At 46.6% G+C, this 17472-nt stretch overlaps 1 protein-coding gene across 1 annotated transcript; it reads left to right on the top strand.

The window, feature by feature from the left end:
- The first annotated feature begins 729 nt into the window (after window positions 1-729).
- On the top strand, window positions 730-17041 carry LRRC74B (leucine rich repeat containing 74B). The gene is made up of 11 exons (XM_080986384.1): window positions 730-900; window positions 2823-2973; window positions 3525-3667; window positions 3987-4119; window positions 6464-6670; window positions 9747-9856; window positions 11034-11149; window positions 11264-11342; window positions 11908-12003; window positions 12734-12850; window positions 13581-17041. Exons 1-11 carry the CDS (start codon window positions 790-792, stop codon window positions 13587-13589), a joined length of 1272 nt encoding a protein of 423 aa, XP_080842510.1. The 5' UTR covers window positions 730-789; the 3' UTR covers window positions 13590-17041.
- The last annotated feature ends 431 nt before the right edge of the window (window positions 17042-17472 follow it).

The following is a 17472-nucleotide window of genomic DNA, read 5'->3' as shown; positions in this document are numbered from 1 at the left end:
GACATCTGAAGGCAGCCCTGTTTAGGGAAGCTTTTAATTTTTAATAGACTTTTGTATTTTAATATTCTGTTGGAAGCCGCCCAGAGTGGCTGGGGAAACCCAGGTAGACCGGCGGGGTATAAATAAATTATTATTATTATTATTATTATTGCAAAATAAAATAGGAAATATCACCACAAATTAAAATGACCGCACTTTTCCTGGTGTTTTGGATTTCTGGGGGCAGGGGCATCCTGGCATATGAAATGTAATGGTAACATTTATTTCCCTTTATTGAAAACATATTCACAGTAATATTATACTGGGGGGGGGGGGCTATTGGGCTGTTGCTTTTATTTTTATTAGGCATTTTGTAGTTTTATATCTTCATTTTATTCTGTGACCCGCCCTGAGACCCCTGGGGTATAAGGCGGTATATAAATTCAATAAATAAAATTAATAAATAATAAATAAAATACTGTAATAATAACATAAAAGTGCTTTGTAACCCCGCAAACCAACCCTGAACCCCGTTTTCGAACAGATTACAATTTTAATTCGAAATAAGCCTCGGCGTTTCCGAGGGGGATCGAGCTTGCGAACCCCGGAGCAGCTCAGGACAAAGTTTCCAACTCCGCTTGACAGGACGAAGCTCGAAAGCGACCTTACGTCGCCCACAAATACTTGATAGGTTCGCCTAGTCACCTCCCCGTCCAATCGGCTTCCGCGATGCCGGGCTGTGCCCGCCCCTCCCTGGCGCGACGCCGTTGCCACGGCAACCGGCTGGTAGACTAGGCCCGAGCCGCGCCGATGCCGAAGCTGCCGCTGTCGCCGGTGCCCGAGCAGGAGACCGACGTCGGGGATCGCCTTCCCAGTCGCGGTACTCCTGCCCCCGCTCGTCTGGGCTCCGGCGGCTCAGCGGTGAGGAAAAAAGAACCGAGGAAGAAGGCCGCGGTCTTAAGGAGGAGCGGGAGGCCTGCGGGCTGGTGGGCGGGGGAACTAGCGTGTGACGTAGACCATGGGGGTTTCTGGGACTTGTAGTTTTAGAGGGAAAGGCTGGGGTCTGGGAAGCTCATGCAGCGCCTTTCTCTCAACGGGGCCGCTAAAAATAAGCAGCTAGGAAAAACCCACAGGCAAAAGGACACCGCTTGTAGTATTCCTATAGATGCGATTGGACTACAACTCCCATCATGCACAGCTGCCAGCATGGGCAACGATCAAGGATGAGGCAGTGCGGTATAGCGGTTAGAGCAGGCATCCCCTAACTCGGCCCTTCAGCTGTTTTGGGACTACAACTCCCACCATCCCTAGCTGACAGGACCAGTGGTCAGGGATGATGGGAGTTGTAGTCCCAAAATAGCTGCCCGGGCCGAGTTTGGGGTGTTTGACTAGAACCAGAAGGCCAAGGCTCATACCCCCACTTGGCCATGTGAAGCTCACTGGGTGACCTTGGGCCAGTCACTCACTGCCAGTTTAGCCTACCTCACAGGGTTGTTGTGAAGATTAATTTAGCTCCTTGGAGAAAAAGGTGGGCTATGAATGCCATGATTAGAGTGTTGGACTAGGTGAGATTTTAAAAGATTCAATCAATAAATCCAGCCACATCTGGTTAGCAAAGCAGGTGCCTTTTTGGATGTTGCTGCACTACAACTCCCATCATCCCTGGCCATTGGCCGTGCTGGCTGGGGCTGATAGGAGTTGAAGTCCAGCAGCATCTGGAAGGCGAGAGGTTCCCCCAATCTTGCTTTAGAGGACTCTTCCCCAACCTGATGGAACTCATACTCTCCAATGTTTCCTCGATGAAAAAGGGGACATCCCAATTCCATAATGATAATTTTACCGTTTATACTCCACACATCTTACTGGGTTGCCCCAGCAACTTTAGGTAGCTTCCAACACATATAAAAGTAAAGGGACCCCTGACCATTAGGTCCAGTGGTGGCCGACTCTGGGGTTGCGGCACTCATCTTGCTTTATTGGCCGAGGGAGCCGGCGTTCAGCTTCCGGGTCATGTGGCCAGCATGACTAAGCTGCTTCTGGTGAACCAGAGCAGCGCACGGAAACACCGTTTACCTTCCCCGCCGGAGCGGTACCTATTTATCTACTTGCACTTTGACGTGCTTTCAAACTGCTAGGTTGGCAGGAGCAGGGACCGAGCAACGGGAGCTCACCCCATCGCGGGGATTCGAACCGCCAACCTTCTGATCGGCAAGTCCTAGGCTCTGTGGTTTAACCCACAGCACCACTCGCGTCCCCTCCAACATATATAAAAACAGAATAAAACATTAAACATTTTTGCCTAAACAACTAAACAGCTGAGCCAATAGATTTATTAAGAGGATACAATGTTACGTATTGTGATTATATGTAAAACTAATAAAAAATATTTTTTAAAATAAATAAATAAACATTTTTTGAAAACTTCAGTGTGCAGGATTGCATTTAGATGGCTCGGGGGTCCGATAACTCCATACCCTCCAACATTTCTCTAATGAAAATGGGACATTCCATGTTCAAATCAGAAACCGGGATGGCTTCTCTAAATCAGGGATGTCCCTGAAAATATCAACACTTGGAGGGTCTGGCAACCATCCAGATGTTTTGGGCCAACATGGCCATATGATGTTGGGGCTGATGGGAATTGTAGTCCAAAACACGTTCTCAGTACGTCTGAACAGAAACAATGTCCTCCTGTGATTGTTCCAATTCATCACTCAGCACTCTGGCTGTTTGCTATCATTGTTTTCAAATCGACTTTCTCCTTAGTTCCCAGGGTTTGAGTAGATGAATTTTGACATGACTATTTGCTTGGAGTAAAATCCTATACGTATGTCTTTCCTCAGACTTTTTTAAGGCCCGCTGACGAGCCCCAGACTGTACATGAGGAAAGTGGTCCCTGTTACCCAGAGAATGCTGGAAACGATTCTGAAGAGGAGGAAGAGGAGGAGGAGGAGGAAAGGGATGAAGACTGGGACACAGACCTTGAAATAGAAGGTATGACTTAGAGGAGGGGGTGATGGCTGATCTGCGGCCTTCCAGATGTGCTTGGACTGCAGCTGCCTTTGGCTGGGCTTCATTGGGTACTCACTATTTCTAGAATTATGAGAGAGGGAGAAACAACTTATTTCTCGCCTTGTGACATGCAGTATAGTGGTACCTTGGGTTAAGTACTTAATTCATTCCAGAGGTCTGTTCTTAACCTGAAACTGTTCTTAACCTGAAGCATCACTTTAGCTAATGGGGCCTCCCGCTGCTGCTGTGCCGCTGCTGCACGATTTCTGTTCTCATCCTGAAGCAAAGTTCTTAACCCTAGGTACTATTTCTGGGTTAGCGGAGTCTGTAACCTGAAGCATATGTAACCTGAAGCATATGTAACCCGAGGTATCACTGTACATCTTTTGTGATTCTCAAGGTCACAATGCCCTTGGGTGGACTGTCCATTAACTGCAGATGCTTTAATGGCTTGCCTTACGTCTAAATAGCTTTCTTGCTTTGCAGAGTTATCCCTCCCTACGTTGACTCTTTTTTCTCCCTCCCAACATTAGATTCTAAGACATCCCATGACCCAACAGGAAAAGCCAAATATCTCAACACCTGCCGAATGCATGGCGTCGTTCCCATTTCATATTTTTTACGCCACATGAAAGATTCTGAACTGACCCTGAAGCACTATGGCCTTGGACCCAAGGTATCAATTCCCATCTGCTCCAGTAGACCGGGCTGTTTTGGACTACAAGTCCCATCAGCCCAAATGAGCGCTAGCCTTGATTGTCAAAGGCAGTGATGCTTTTGAATACCACAGGAGGGGAGAGTGCTCTTGTGCTCAAGTCCTGGGTGGCATTTGGGTGGCAACTGTGAGGACAGAAAGCTGGTCTAGATGGGCCATTGGGTCCTCCTATGTTCTTATGACCACAGCCATGTGTAAGAGCGTTGGACCCAATGGGACTTTGCCCTGATCCAGCATGGACAATCCATGTATTTCTTCACTTTTCTCTTCTGTATCTCAGGGAGCCAAAGCCCTAGCTCCTTCCTTGGCAAACAACACATCCATTGTGAAGTTAAACCTGAGTGACAACTGGCTGGACGGAGAGGGAGCAGCAGCCGTGGCCGAGATGTTGAAAGAAAATTGTTACATTTCAGGTGTGTCCCTTAATTTTGAGGTTTCGAGAAGGTCTTTGTAGCAAGGACGTGGCAAAATAGAGGCCTTGTGACAGACAGGCCCGAGCTGCTTTTGCTGTGGAGGTTTTTTATGGTATAGCACGGTGTTTGCTGACCTAGCGTCCTTCAGAAGTTTTGGACTACAATTCCTTTTTTAAAAAATTGGTTTTCACATCTTACTTTACAATACAGATGTACCAAAGCTGTTATGTACTGAAGTTCTCACCCTGGGCCAGCAGGGGGATACTGTAGATAGTTATGCAAATGAAGGATCGAAAAGCGACGTTCAGTGATTGGATAGTTTGTATGCAAATGAAGGATCGAAAAGTGACGTTCAGTGATTGGATAGTTTTAGAAAATGGCAACAGTTACATTGTTCTGGAGCTCTATATAAGCAGGCTGACTGAGCTCCTCAGCTTTAGTTCTGTTCCAGCTTACAAATAAAGAGCTGCTTTGGAAGAATCGCTGTGTCATCTGATATGTTCGCCCACAACTTAACAAAAGCCAACACCATTTCCTCCCCACCCCCCATACATTTACATTTCTATTTCCTCAATCCATCATATTGTTCTTTTCTCCTTCCTCCCACTTCCCTCTGCCCCCACTCGATTTCCTCCACATTATACAATTTACAATAATCTTTGCATTCTGCAACCTTCTCAAATCATCTATATATTCTTATTATCTTTCCTTACTAATTTTTCTTCCATCCAGTACTTCACATTTTAATCTAGGCATATTAGCATATATATTTTTGAGCAATATTTTGCCATATATTCATCAAAACATTTCCACTCCTTTTTAAATTTTTGATTCGACTGATTTCTTATTATAGCAGTTAATTTTGCCAACATTAAATATTCATTTAGTTTACAAATCCATTCCCCCTTTGTGGGTATAGTTTGTGACTTCCACCTAGTAGCAATCACTATTCTAGTAGCTGTACTTGCATATAGAAAAATTCTACAATTCCCATTAGCCCCAGCCAGCACAGCTACACACCCATCATATAGGCATGCTGGCTAGGTTGGATAGGATTTGTGGTCCCAAACATCTGGAGGGCACAAATTGGTGAAGACAGGTAAGAGTGGTTATAATGTCAAGACCAAGACCTGGGAATCTAGGATTCAAATCCCCCGTTAGTCAAAGCTCTGTAGGCCTCCCTGAGCCAGTCTCTGTCTCTCAGTCTTCCGTACTGTTACGGTAAAATCTGGGTGCAGGGTTACTCTGCCACCCAGCTCGTCGGACTAAGTCCGCGGGTCCCTGCGGAAGAAAATGAGCTCAGCCGGAGACAGGAGCAAGTTCCAGGAGACCCGAGTTTATTGCGCAACAGGTTCAAGGCGAGATTGAACAGCGAGAAAGGGGTGACATGAACTTTTGAAATTTCCCTCCATGTCCCAGAATACAGTGCAAAATACATCCCAGTTACATCATGAATACATTAAGAAGAGGTTGGGTTACACAGATTACATCACGAATACATTAGGAAGAGGTTGGGTTACACCGGATTAACATATGGAGGAGGGAGGGGGGAATATGCAGAGCTGGAGATATGCGCAGATAAGCACATCCTGAGAAGACAATGGTCCATGTATGCATAGTCTGTCACCTGGCATCGCCCGGAGGAAGGGCTTGGCAGAGCGATTTGACAGGATTAGGGTCTTGACACCTTGCTTGAGGGATTATGGAGGACAGGGGAGGTGTCATGGAGTCCTAGAGAAATTGAGCAAATTGGCACGTTGATTTTCTATGAATTTTATAGATTTTAGTCCCTTTTGACATTGGCAATTGGAAATAAATGGATATATTGTAGCGAAGAAGGTGAAGAAGAAGACATGCCCCCCCCCCCTTCCGTATCAGTACCTTGCAGGGTTGTTAGGAAATAAAACCAAACACACCCTCATGAGCTGCTTGGAGACGAGGCAGGAAATAAATGTAACAAATAAATACAAATAAAAGTGCCTAGCCCTCAGTGAGACCTAATAATAAGTGGAACAGCCCTAAGAAACCCATCCTCTCAGAGTTTATGTTCTGTATCCTGAGTGTGGTTATTCCTTTTTTTGTTTGTTTTCCAGAGTCCATGAGATAATATAATTGATATTTTTATGGCAAAGTGGGATTAGGGGAGGTGATTTTCTCCTTTGAGGAGCTGTCAACATGTTCAGTTTTTCAGAGGTGACCACTTCTTGACCTCCTCCGATCTGAGATTGTTCAAGGGGCCAACTGAAGGCCCTGGAAAGGTGGAAGGGGAATGGGTCTGAAATGAGAGACGGGTTTTATTTTGTGGGAGTCGGGGCTAAAAGTCTGTCTTGTTCTTCCCTCTCAGATGTTGATTTGTCAGAGAACAGGATTGGAGTGAAAGGGGCGAAGGCTTTGTCCTCCATGCTTGGGGAGAATAGGACACTACTAACCCTGAAGCTCTCTGGAAATGAATTAGATGAACGTGTGGCCAAATACCTAGCAGATGCTTTTGTGATCAACAACAAACTGGAATCCCTCGATCTGAGTCATAACATGCTTGAAGAGCTGGCAGGTAAAGCAGCTTCCCTTGCAAAGAAAGGCAGAGAACGGCCTTTGCCAACTTTGTGCTCTCCAGATGTTTTGGACTACAACATCCATCAGCCCCTGCCAACAGTAATGGCTCTGCCTGTTGAGGCTGGTCCTAGTCCTAGTTTCCCAAAAGAGCTGGAGGGCACGAGGTTGATGAAAACTTAGTTGTTCTGAACTTCCCCTTTAAGAAAGAAGGTATGGAGTGGGGAAACTTTTTCAACCCAAGGGACACATTCCCTTATAGGCCACGTGCCGGTGGTGGGTGGAGCTTGGGGCAAGAGTGGGCGGGGCTATGGGTGTGACTCCATCTGCACCAAACAGTACATTGGAAGCTGTATCATACCACTTTAAACAGCCATGGCTTCCCCCACAAAATCCTGGGAGATGTAGTTTGTTAAGGGTTCTGAGAGCAGTTAGGATACCTCTATTCCTTTTTAAAAATAAATAAATATTGATTTGGCTTTTCAGATTAAAATTTTACAATCATATATCAAACATAAATCATAACAAGAAGATTCCAAGGAATCTCCTGGACTTCCATCTTCCCCTTTGTGGGTCCTGTTATTAATCATTTCCTCCTGCATCTTTTATGATGATCCAAATCTTTTACATCTCCATTGTATCCAAATTCACCATTAAACTACAAGTGATATTCAATCCCACTAACGATTTTAACTGTTTACAATGGTCTTTAACATAAGTTATAAATTTTCCCCATTCTTTATTAATATTTTGGTTTTCCTGATTTCTGATTCTTCCGGTCATTGTAGCCATTTTGGCATAGTCCATCAACTTCATCTGCCATTCATCTCTGGTAGATGAAGCTCCCATCTCTGGGCAGGAAACCTCTATTCTTTTTCCAGAGCTACAATCCCCAGAGTTCCCTGGGAAGAGGGATTGACTGTTAAACCACTCTGGGAATTGCAGATCTGGGAGGGGAATAGGAGATCTCCTACCAACCTGGCATCCTCCTGATGCTTTGTACCTCCTCTAATAAAACCTCCTGTCAGGCCCAGTCAGTACAGCCATAGGATGCTGAGGCTGATGGGAGTTGTAGTCCAAAGCATTTTGAGGGCACCAGACTGGCAAAGTCTGCTTCAGGGACAATTAATATTTGATCAAAGAGCTGTGCTCCATTTACATCTGAGAACTCACCTGCATATTTTTGCTAGCAAAGGGATTTCCAGATGGAAATATCACTTGATCTGGGTTTTTTAAGTTATTTGCAAATGTGTGCTAACAGCTGTCAATATTATTTTCCAGGGTGCAACAGCCATGATTGTTCCCTCCTCTCCCTCATCCTCTGTACCAGCTCCTCTTCTGCTATTTCAATTTCTGCACCATTCTTGATTTCTTGCGCTGCCTCCTACTTCTCAGTCCCCTTTTGCTATTCTTACAGCTGCCTTTCCCTTGTCCTTGGCTCCTTCCCTGCTGATATTTGGCATTCTCCCCTTCGCCTCCCTAACTGAAGAAAACCTCCTTCTGTGGCTGATCAGGTCTTTCTCCCTTCCCATTTACCTTTTGATGAGGTCACAGGGAGTTGATGGAAAACAGGAGGGGACAGAGAGAGAGATTGAGAGAGAGAGCACAGGAAATAGCAACAGTCTAGGCTGAGTTGAGAGAGAGAGAGACAGAGAGAAAAAGGAAGAAAGGTAGGACTCAAAAGAGGTTTTAAAATTTATGTATTATTAATATTGTTTATTTATTTAGAGCATTTGTACCCCACTCTACAACCAAAAAGACTTCCCAGATAAGACACCTACCCACAGGCTTGCAATTTAAAAAACTACACGCAACACATAAGGGAAGAAGGAAAACATACAGACAATAATAAAAATGATTTTCATCCATGAACGGTACAAACAACATCAATGCAGTATTAAAAACTTTTAGGGCCTCGAGTTTATTGAGTATATGGAAAATAACTGTGTACAGCTGAAAACGCTGGCAGCATTAAGATAAATTCAACAGTGTAAATATTCTTTGATGGATGTAATAATGGAAAACCGATTGGTATAGTTATTGTAAAATATGCAGGGATATAAGATACGCGAAATGAACCACGGAATGAGAAGTAGTTGTTGATATTTTAAGTATGTAAAATGTTTATTTGAAATTGTAAAACAGGAAATTTAATAAAAATTATATAGATAAAAAAACTTTGAGGGCCTTGAGCTTGCACCAATTTCCTCCAAATACCTCCAAAGGCCCAAGAAAATTGGCATGTTTTAACTTCGCAGTAGAATCCCCAAACAGTAGTTTCCATCCGTCTGAGTGGAGAATGAGAGCACCCCCTGCCACCTGACTGCAGCTGGAAGAGCCAGGGTGGAAGAGCAGTCCTACCTACCCCATCCAAATTAACGCAGACACCAATCCACCAGGAAAGTCTCATCTGCAAGCCTTTGGGGTTTTTTTGGGGGGGGGGTTTCTTTCGGTGGAGCACCAGCTCATTTCAGCAGGGCTACTGCAGGAGATCTTCCCAGCTACAGCTTTTAAAACATAGAATAATAGAATTGTAGAGTTGGAAGGGACCCCAAGGGTCCTCTAGTCCAATCTAGTCCAATCCCATGGAATGCAGGAATCACAGCTAAAGCATCCATGACAGATGGCCATCCAATCTCTTGTTGGTGTTCCTTCTGGTTGGAGAGCCATGTAATCTGTTTTCTTTCCCCCAAGGTGCAGAAATCTGAAGTCCATGAATTCCTACATTGCAGGGGGTTGGACTAGATGTCTTTTTGGGTTCCTTCCAACTCTGCAATTCTATGATTCTTTGAACTCCCCTGAGGTTTTTTGCTTCATACATACCTGCTTCCTGCAGAATGCTTTCTCTTTGCTTGTGGTTTCTACTCGTCTCATCCCTCCCCTTTTTCTGCTCCATGGGTAGAGAGATCAGTAGCGTGGGGGGGATTTGGTCATGCTGATCTCTGATTGTGAGATTTCCAGCTCCTTAAGTCAGGGGGCACGTTGGCAAATGCTGGAGGGGACTTCTGGATGTTGCAGTTGCTCTTATCTAAGGCTTGTGCTTCTTGGCCCATTTTTTGTGTTCTGCATTTAACCAGGCGGGGTTCTTGGACCAGCAATTGCAGAAAACGTTGGGCTGAAGGAGCTTGATCTCAGCTGGAACCACTTCCGGGGCAAAGGAGCAGTTGCTATTGCCAAAGGCTTAGGGGTAAGAGAACTGCCTAATTACAGTTCGGCTACAGTTGTAATGTCATGTCTTAAGCATCTGTTCTGCATTTAGAAGGTCTCAGGTTAAATCCCCAGCATCTCCAGGCAAGAAGGCTACTTCCTGAAATCTTTGAGAGCTGTGGACAATACTGACCTAGCTGGACCAGTGGTCTGAAGTTTATAGTTCAAGTAGAAGCCCTGCTTTGCTTGCAGAAGTTCTCTGCTTCATTCCACAGCAGCATCTCCAAGTAGAGCCAGAAATGTCCTCCTGCCTGAAACCTTAGAGAGCTGCTGTCAGTGTTGCCAATACTGAGCCTGAATCAGTACAGGTCAGCTTTCTATGCTACTTGCCACTGAAAATATATTCTCACCAGTGCATGAAAAAACCTTGTGTCATGTTCAAAGGGATGCTTTGGTTCTCCCTGTTCCAAATCCTTCCAGATTACAGCATTCCTATTTCCTTATTAAAAGCTTAGGAAAGTCTGCTTATGCGTCTCTGTTGTGAATATAGCAAGGCAACCCCAACTGGCCCCTGGCATAAAGAAATCAGGAGTAGGGAGGGCCTTAGCACATTGCCACATTCTGTTTCAAAAAGGTTGGAGGAGGCAGAGGAGGAGACTTAAGCAAAACTATTCTTCCTTTCTGGATCAAAATAGACCGATCTGAGTGATCAGGGGTGGCAACTTGCAGGATGCCCTGAGACCCACCTCCCTCCAATGTAATAATTTTTATTTTATTTTATTTGCCGGATTTCTTACCCGCCCTTCACTTTAAGGTCTTAGGATGGGCTATATCATTATACACAAGTTTAAACAATTTGCAGTCAAGCAGAGTGGGCCCTAAAAACGTGCATCTCAGATGTCATATGATTAAAGCTGTACAGTGAAAATGCCAGATGCACTTCCGTGGGGAGGGAATACCTGGGCTGCCAAACGTAGTACACAAGAGGGTCTGGAAGGAAGAAGGTGGTCTTTTAGATATTTCAGATCTGTTTAATCCTAGGGTGTCTGAGCAGGTAGGACATCAGAAGAGGCCTCCTGAACTAGCCCATCCAGTCCTGTTCTCACAGCGACCACCCAGATACCTGTGGGAAACCCTCAAAAATGTTGAACCCAGAGCCCCAGAGGGTTTCCCCACCCAGAGCTTTGCTAAGGCTGCGTTGCTCCTTCCCTCCTCAGGCCAACATCTTCCTTCGGGTGCTGGACCTTTCGTACAACGGCTTTGGCAACGGCGGAGCGACTGCCCTGGGTGAGGCCCTGAAAGTCAACAACGTTCTGGAAGAGCTGAACGTTGGGTAAGCGCACTCAGCACCCAGGTTCTGCTTGGCATCCTGGGTAGATCATAGAGATAAGAGAAGGGAAAGGGAAATGAGACGGTTGCGATGGTTTCCTCTTCTTCTTCTCCTCAGGAACAACCGTATTTCTCTGGAAGGAGCCCTCTGCCTAGCTTTGGGCCTGAAAGAAAACAAAACCCTCAAGATCTTCAGCGTAAGTGGCTTTTCAGAGAGTGTCTGATCCTCTAGTGTAGTAATGGCGAAACTGTGGGCAGTGGCAGACCTTGGGGTCTCAAATTTCAGCGATGCCCAAATTCTGTGATCCCTGCTTCTTGCGATCCATTCTAAATAATAGTTGTGGTGCCCCTGAGGCTCTGTGCCCAGTGCGACTAAACCTATCGCCCTCCCCTAAATCCGCCTCTGCTGTGGGCCTCCAGGTGTGGTTAAATTCCAACTCCCAGAAGCCCCAGCAGGCAATGTCAGGGATGATGGAAGTTAGAGTCCAGCAGCTTTTGGAGAGCCACATGTTATCTGATCTAAGAAGTAGCATTCCATACCACATGCAAAAGATGGAGGAATTCCTCTAGTGAGAAGAGAGATTGCTTCTTCTGCAATCTGGGTGGAAAGTCTGCGACCCTCACCAGGTGTCATTGGACTCCATCTCCCATCAGCCCCAGCAGGCAGCATTGCCAATGGCAGTTGGGAGTCCAGTTGCCCAGCCCTGTTCTTAGTGCTTTGCCCTAAACAAACCCGGCACGTTTGTGTTCTGTGACCTGCAGGTGGCCAGGAACCCCATTCAGAGCGATGGCTGCATTGGGATCCTCAAAGCCCTCCAAGCAAATCTTAATGCTGCCTTGGAAGTCCTGGATTTTTCAGTAGGTATCAGTCAGTCAGTGGTTGGAAGAGAGGTGTGGTGTGCTTGTGATGTAGTGGCCCAGTCTTCACCAGCCTGGTGCTCTCCAGTTTTGTTTTGTTTTTACTAGAGCTTTCAGCAGTTCCACGGTCACAAAACCACACTGAGGCCGCTCGGAGTTGTAGTCCAAACCATCTGGTGCAGGCACCATCTTGACAAAGGCCATAGTAGGCAATGTGGGATTGGAGAAATATTTATGTACAGTGGTACCTCGGGTTACATACGCTTCAGGTTACATACGCTTCAGGTTACAGACTCCGCTAACCCAGAAATAGTGCTTCAGGTTAAGAACTTTGCTTCAAGATAAGAACAGAAATCGGGCTCTGGCGGCGCGGCGGCAGCAGGAGGCCCCATTAGCTAAAGTGGTGCTTCAGGTTAAGAACAGTTTCAGGTTAAGAACAGACCTCCGGAACGAATTAAGTACTTAACCCGAGGTACCACTGTATGCAGTGAATCTTCTCCAACAATTCCATGCAGGGACTGGTGTGCCCTGAGGACAGCACTTTGAATAGAGGTTCACATTTCATAGAAACTTAGGCTATAACTGCACAACCTGGATTGGCTGGAAGGTGATGGACTCCCACCCAAATGGAATAGGGGGATAAGACCCCCTGCCACACACCTCTTTGAGAACCGTCTCCACCATGCTCTTGATGTGGGAATGGAGAGGGTATCTTTTCTGTCCCTTTCAGGAGATTGTTGTCAAGCAGGACTTTGCAGGGCTTTGCGATGGCATCCAGGTAATTTTCCCGAGCCTTCAGATCAAGCACAACTGGAGCAGCCGCTCGTTCAAAACAGACCCGTCAAAGGTACAGAAAGCCCAACCCCTCTGCTGGGCTGCAGGGTCTTTTTTGATGGCTCTCGGTGGGTTCTCATCATCCCACTGCCGCCTCTGATCAAATGGGTTTTTCTAGCATAAAAAAAAGCAAAATACAGAACTTCCTGAATCGCAGGAGACAGCAGAGGAGAAAGGGGGAAAGGGGTGTCCGAAGAACAACGATGCCCCTAGCACACCTTCAGCTCTTGGGGGGACAGACCCAATTACGCTCTCTGTACCAGCCATTGAGCAAAATCCCGGGGGGGGGAATGTTAGGGGAAATAATGCAACACTTTCCCCCAAAGGCATTTCATTTGTTCTCCAGACCCTCCCTCCCTCCGCTAACTGGAAAACTTATGGTAGTGTCATAGTTGCTGGAAGTGGCATTTGAAGCAGTGGTCACTCTTAAGGACCCAATATTGTTAGCCTAACTTTCTCCACCCCCCATTGATTCCTGGGGCATGTCTCCCAGTTCTTTAGTCCAGAGACACAGGGGTCATCTTCTCCAACCCCCTGCAATGCTGGTCATGTACTCCAACTTGTCTGCACTGGGTTTCTACAGCTGGCCCCAGGACTCTCACACGACACATTGGTGGATATTAAGCCAGGGCTTTCAGCTTCTCTGGCTAGAGCCTGCCTTGGATACCTATCCAAGGGATTTCTCTCCAAGGGTCATTAAGCCAAATCTGTTGTCACTGACATGGGATCCTTCTTTTTTGTAGGTTTTCTGAGAAGACACCCGAGCTGCGGACAGCCCTGGGAGGGATTGCTCATCTTTCCTTCTTTGACTACCTACAAAGTGAAGAAGGAGCCCATTAGGCGACCCTTTGCTCTTCCATTTGCTGACAATAATGGTGTGTGTGAGTGAGTGAGTGAGAGAGGGAGGCTGTGCTGTTTCTCCCCGTCTTTTAAGCATCTGTTAAAAACACTTCGGTTTAGACATGCCTACCCAGATGTTTAGAAGGTCGATGCGAGTTTTAATCTGCTTTTGGTCTATTGCTATTTTAACTTTTTGAAAGTTGTAAATCATTGCTGTTAATATTCCTTATTCATAACATTTTATCCTCTTTGTAAATCACTTTGAGGGTTTTGGAGTTCTTGTTTCTTACAATCAAGAGGTGTATACATTTTATGCATAAAAATAAACTCACAGCCAAGGAACAGGAAAAAAAATCTTTATATTAATTGGCTTCTTTGCCACAAGCTGTCGCACAGAGCAGAGTCACAGCATGACAGGCGAAGGCAGTAGCGAGGAGGGCTACTGCTACGAATCTAGTGATGGGAGCAAGCAAGCAAAGGTCAGAGCACAGAGCAAAACAGCAGGCGCTGCCTGTGGGATTCACCAGCAAACCGGTGAGACATATGTGTGACAGAACCCAGTTTCCAGCGTCTCATAAGCAGCTGCACAACCTCCCTCCATCTGTGGGTGAGAGCAAGGAAAGACTTTTGCTCTCTGGGCTTCCATTGCCAGCAATCTGCAAGAAAACCCTGCCTTCCTTCTCAGGACCTCTCTTGGCCTCTCAGTGTTTTTGCCCTGGCCTGTGAGACAACAGAAGCTGATGCATCCGAGAGTCAGCGTGAGCAACAGGTAAGTGATGCCACCCCTGATGGCGTGTCAGGCACAGTGGCAGCGGAGGTCCCCAGGCAAACTTTTATACGGGAAAGATTGGCCCTTGGGATCTGCTTCTGGGAAAGCCAAATGCACACAGGTGAACACAGCCTGACAAAGTGGGGCTGGCAGTGGGTCGTGAAGGGCAGTTGCCGTGCTCAGATTCATGCTAAGCAGTTGAGCAAATACTCAGCCGGTTCTTTGGAGAAGGAGGGCAGCTTCACGAGAACAGGGAGGCCATTTTGAGATTCCTAAGCAGCCTGCGGCCTGTGCTATGGCAGGAGGTTTGGCCCTGAGTTAGTGTGTGACCCGGTGGGTGGCAGTATAAACGGTCCTTTTAAAAAGGCTGTGAAAACTTTGCCAGTCTGGTGCCCTCCAGATGTTTGGGACTATAATTCCCATCAGCTCCAACCTCCATACCCATTATGGACTATAACTCCCATCAGCCTTTGCCAACATGCAGAGGCATACATAGGCTTCCTTGCACCCTTGGCAATTGGTGTCCCCACCCCTCTCTGAAAATAAATACATGACATAATTCAGTAGTCACAAATGACTCTTAAACCGGGTGTTTTAACAGCACAATCCTATAAATGTCTACTCAAAAGTTAATCCCACTGAGTTCAATGGGGTTTACTCCCAGGAAAGTGGGTACACAGGACTGCAGCCTAAATCTGGCGAGCCAGAGGCAGGAATTTTGGACAATACTTTGCTTGCCTTCCTGTTACTTCTGGCAAGGTGCCAGCAGAAAGGCAGTAACTCGGAGGTTGCACTCCCAGTGCACACTTTACTCAGAAACAAGCCCTGTTGAAGTGTCCTGGACCGCTGAAAGGCATCAGCTGGGGAACCCCCAAGGGAAGAACGCTCAGGTCCTGGGGAATGGTGATGGGACAACAACGAATGGTCAGAGGGAGAAGACTGGGAAGAGGCAACAGGGCTTGGTGAGAGGAAGAGTCGGTGGCAGAGAGAAGCCCAGAATCGGAGGCAGAAGCTGAAGTGGGTGATGGAGAGAAGGGAGACCAAGAGGCAGAGATGAGTAAGGCTGGTGAAGAGTCATGTGTGTTGCCTCCTCCTGCTATGACAAGTTACCTCCACACCTTGTCTCCCAGAACCAGAAGAGAGCTGAAACGGGCAGAACAGTGGCATAGTGTCTGGTTGTTTGGAAAAAGCCGTGGAGTCGAGGGGACTTAGACAGCTGTGGGGAGGTGGGGACTTTCTGCAGCTGATTCATGGGGCCAGGCCTACTGGGGATGAGCTGCTATGCTTAGTAGACCCGGCACTTGGCCAACTCTCTGAAAATTGTGTTTTTGCTAGTAACAAGTTAACTCCAACTTTGCCGGTGCAATTTACAGCTGGCTGGTTCTTTGACACTAAGTCAAGGGCCCTTGCTTTCTGGGTTAAACCCACAGCGTCACATGCCCCAGAAATTGGTCAAGGCGGGAAAGAAACCAGGGAAAAGCAACTCGGCTGTGCTAAATGAAGAGCCTCGCCTGACATTTCTTAGCCACCACATCAGCTGAAAGTCCCTTCTGGGGGCACGCAGTGGGAATGGAGGGTGGGACACAGTGTAGAGAGGACAGAGGACCAGGCAGAGGTGTTCTCACGGGGAGCCCCACTGCACAAACTAACCGCCAGCGCTGCCAGGAAGGAGGCTCTGCAGGGCTGCTGTGACGGCGTCCAGATTCCTCTGCCAAGGCGCTGAGAGAGATGCCATTTTTGTGCCCTCTCTCTGCCTGTGCGGTTGGCAGGGGCCAACCTGGCCAATCCCTAGGTATGTCCCAACCAGCATGGCTGTGTTGTCTGGGGGCGATGGTGGTGGTCGTCCAAACCAAGCTGGAAGGCACCACATTTGAGGGGCTGAGCAAGTGTTTTCCTCACTCAAAATTGAACAAAACAATGCCATTTTTCAGAAAGACTTAGCAGTGCAGCCACTTCCATGTCTACTCAAAAGCAAAACCCCTCAGAGTTCAGTGAAACGTTCTCCCAGTTATCTGCTGCGAGTTATCTGAAGCAACCCCTAAGTTTTTGTGCTATGGAATGAATTAAAGACAAACCCGTAAGTGGCCATAGAGGAGTCTCCCTGCTGGATTTGTGCACGAGTCCCTGGCTGTGGCCTTGCCATGAGCCTCACCATTAGCAGGTGGGGTTCTCTAAAATAGGTACAATTGGATGGTTTAGCCACTGCTACTGCAGAAACCTGCCCTGGAAGAGTCTCTGACATGGAAACAGGGCAGATGGTCTCCCAAGGACAGGTATCTACTTTATGAACCAGTGGATTCAAGTCACAAGGAAGGAGATTTCAACTAAACTTGAAGAAGAACTTTCTGATGATAAGAGCTGTTTAACAGTGGTGGATTCTCCTTCCTTGGAGGTTTATAAGCAGAAGTTGGATGACCATTTGTCATGTATCATTAGTTGAGATTCCTGCTTTGCAGGGGGTTGGATTCAATGACCCTCAGGGTCCCTTCCAGCTCTACCATTGTATGATTTCACCTTTTTGTATATAGCCCCTTTCCACTGGAATATTTCCAGAATGAGGAATGGCCACACACACACTTAACTTTTCTAGTGTGATTTTTTTTAAAAGTACATGTCCAAGTTCAATTCTGGGAGCTACTAGTATTGTGGGGCATACTTGAGTTGTCACCAATTAAGGTATCGTTTGCCTGGCTGGCACCTGTTCAATCCATGCCATCTTTGAGCTGCTGAGAGGGGGGAGTTGGTTATCGAACACTAAAAGGCAGAAGGGGCTGAGAAATGGTAAATTGATTTGGTGGAGAAGGTGATAAATCCCTTCCCTTCTTCACCAACCTGGACTTTAACACCTACCCCCAAGCTCTTTTAACTTCCAGACTGGATTACTGCAATGCAGTCTACGTGGGGCTACCCTTGAAGACGATTTAGAAACTTCACTTAGTCTAAAACACAGCAGTCTGATTACTGGCTAGGATAATCCATTTAGATCTCCTGCATTTTAAAACAGATGCACTGGTTGACAGCTCGCT

This window comes from Podarcis pityusensis (genome assembly GCF_964106645.2).
Source record: "Podarcis pityusensis genome assembly, chromosome: 16".
Taxonomy (NCBI): domain Eukaryota; kingdom Metazoa; phylum Chordata; class Lepidosauria; order Squamata; family Lacertidae; genus Podarcis; species Podarcis pityusensis.
This window is presented reverse-complemented; position numbering and strand designations above follow the sequence as displayed.

Bases quoted from the DNA above. Each gene is read 5' to 3' on its own strand.
- LRRC74B (XM_080986384.1), top strand. From the start codon at position 790: ATGCCGAAGCTGCCGCTGTCGCCGGTGCCCGAGCAGGAGACCGACGTC. The intron at 6,671-9,746 runs GTAAAGCAGCTT...GCATTTAACCAG, and splicing joins CATGCTTGAAGAGCTGGCAG to GCGGGGTTCTTGGACCAGCA. The intron at 11,150-11,263 runs GTAAGCGCACTC...TCTTCTCCTCAG, and splicing joins CTGGAAGAGCTGAACGTTGG to GAACAACCGTATTTCTCTGG.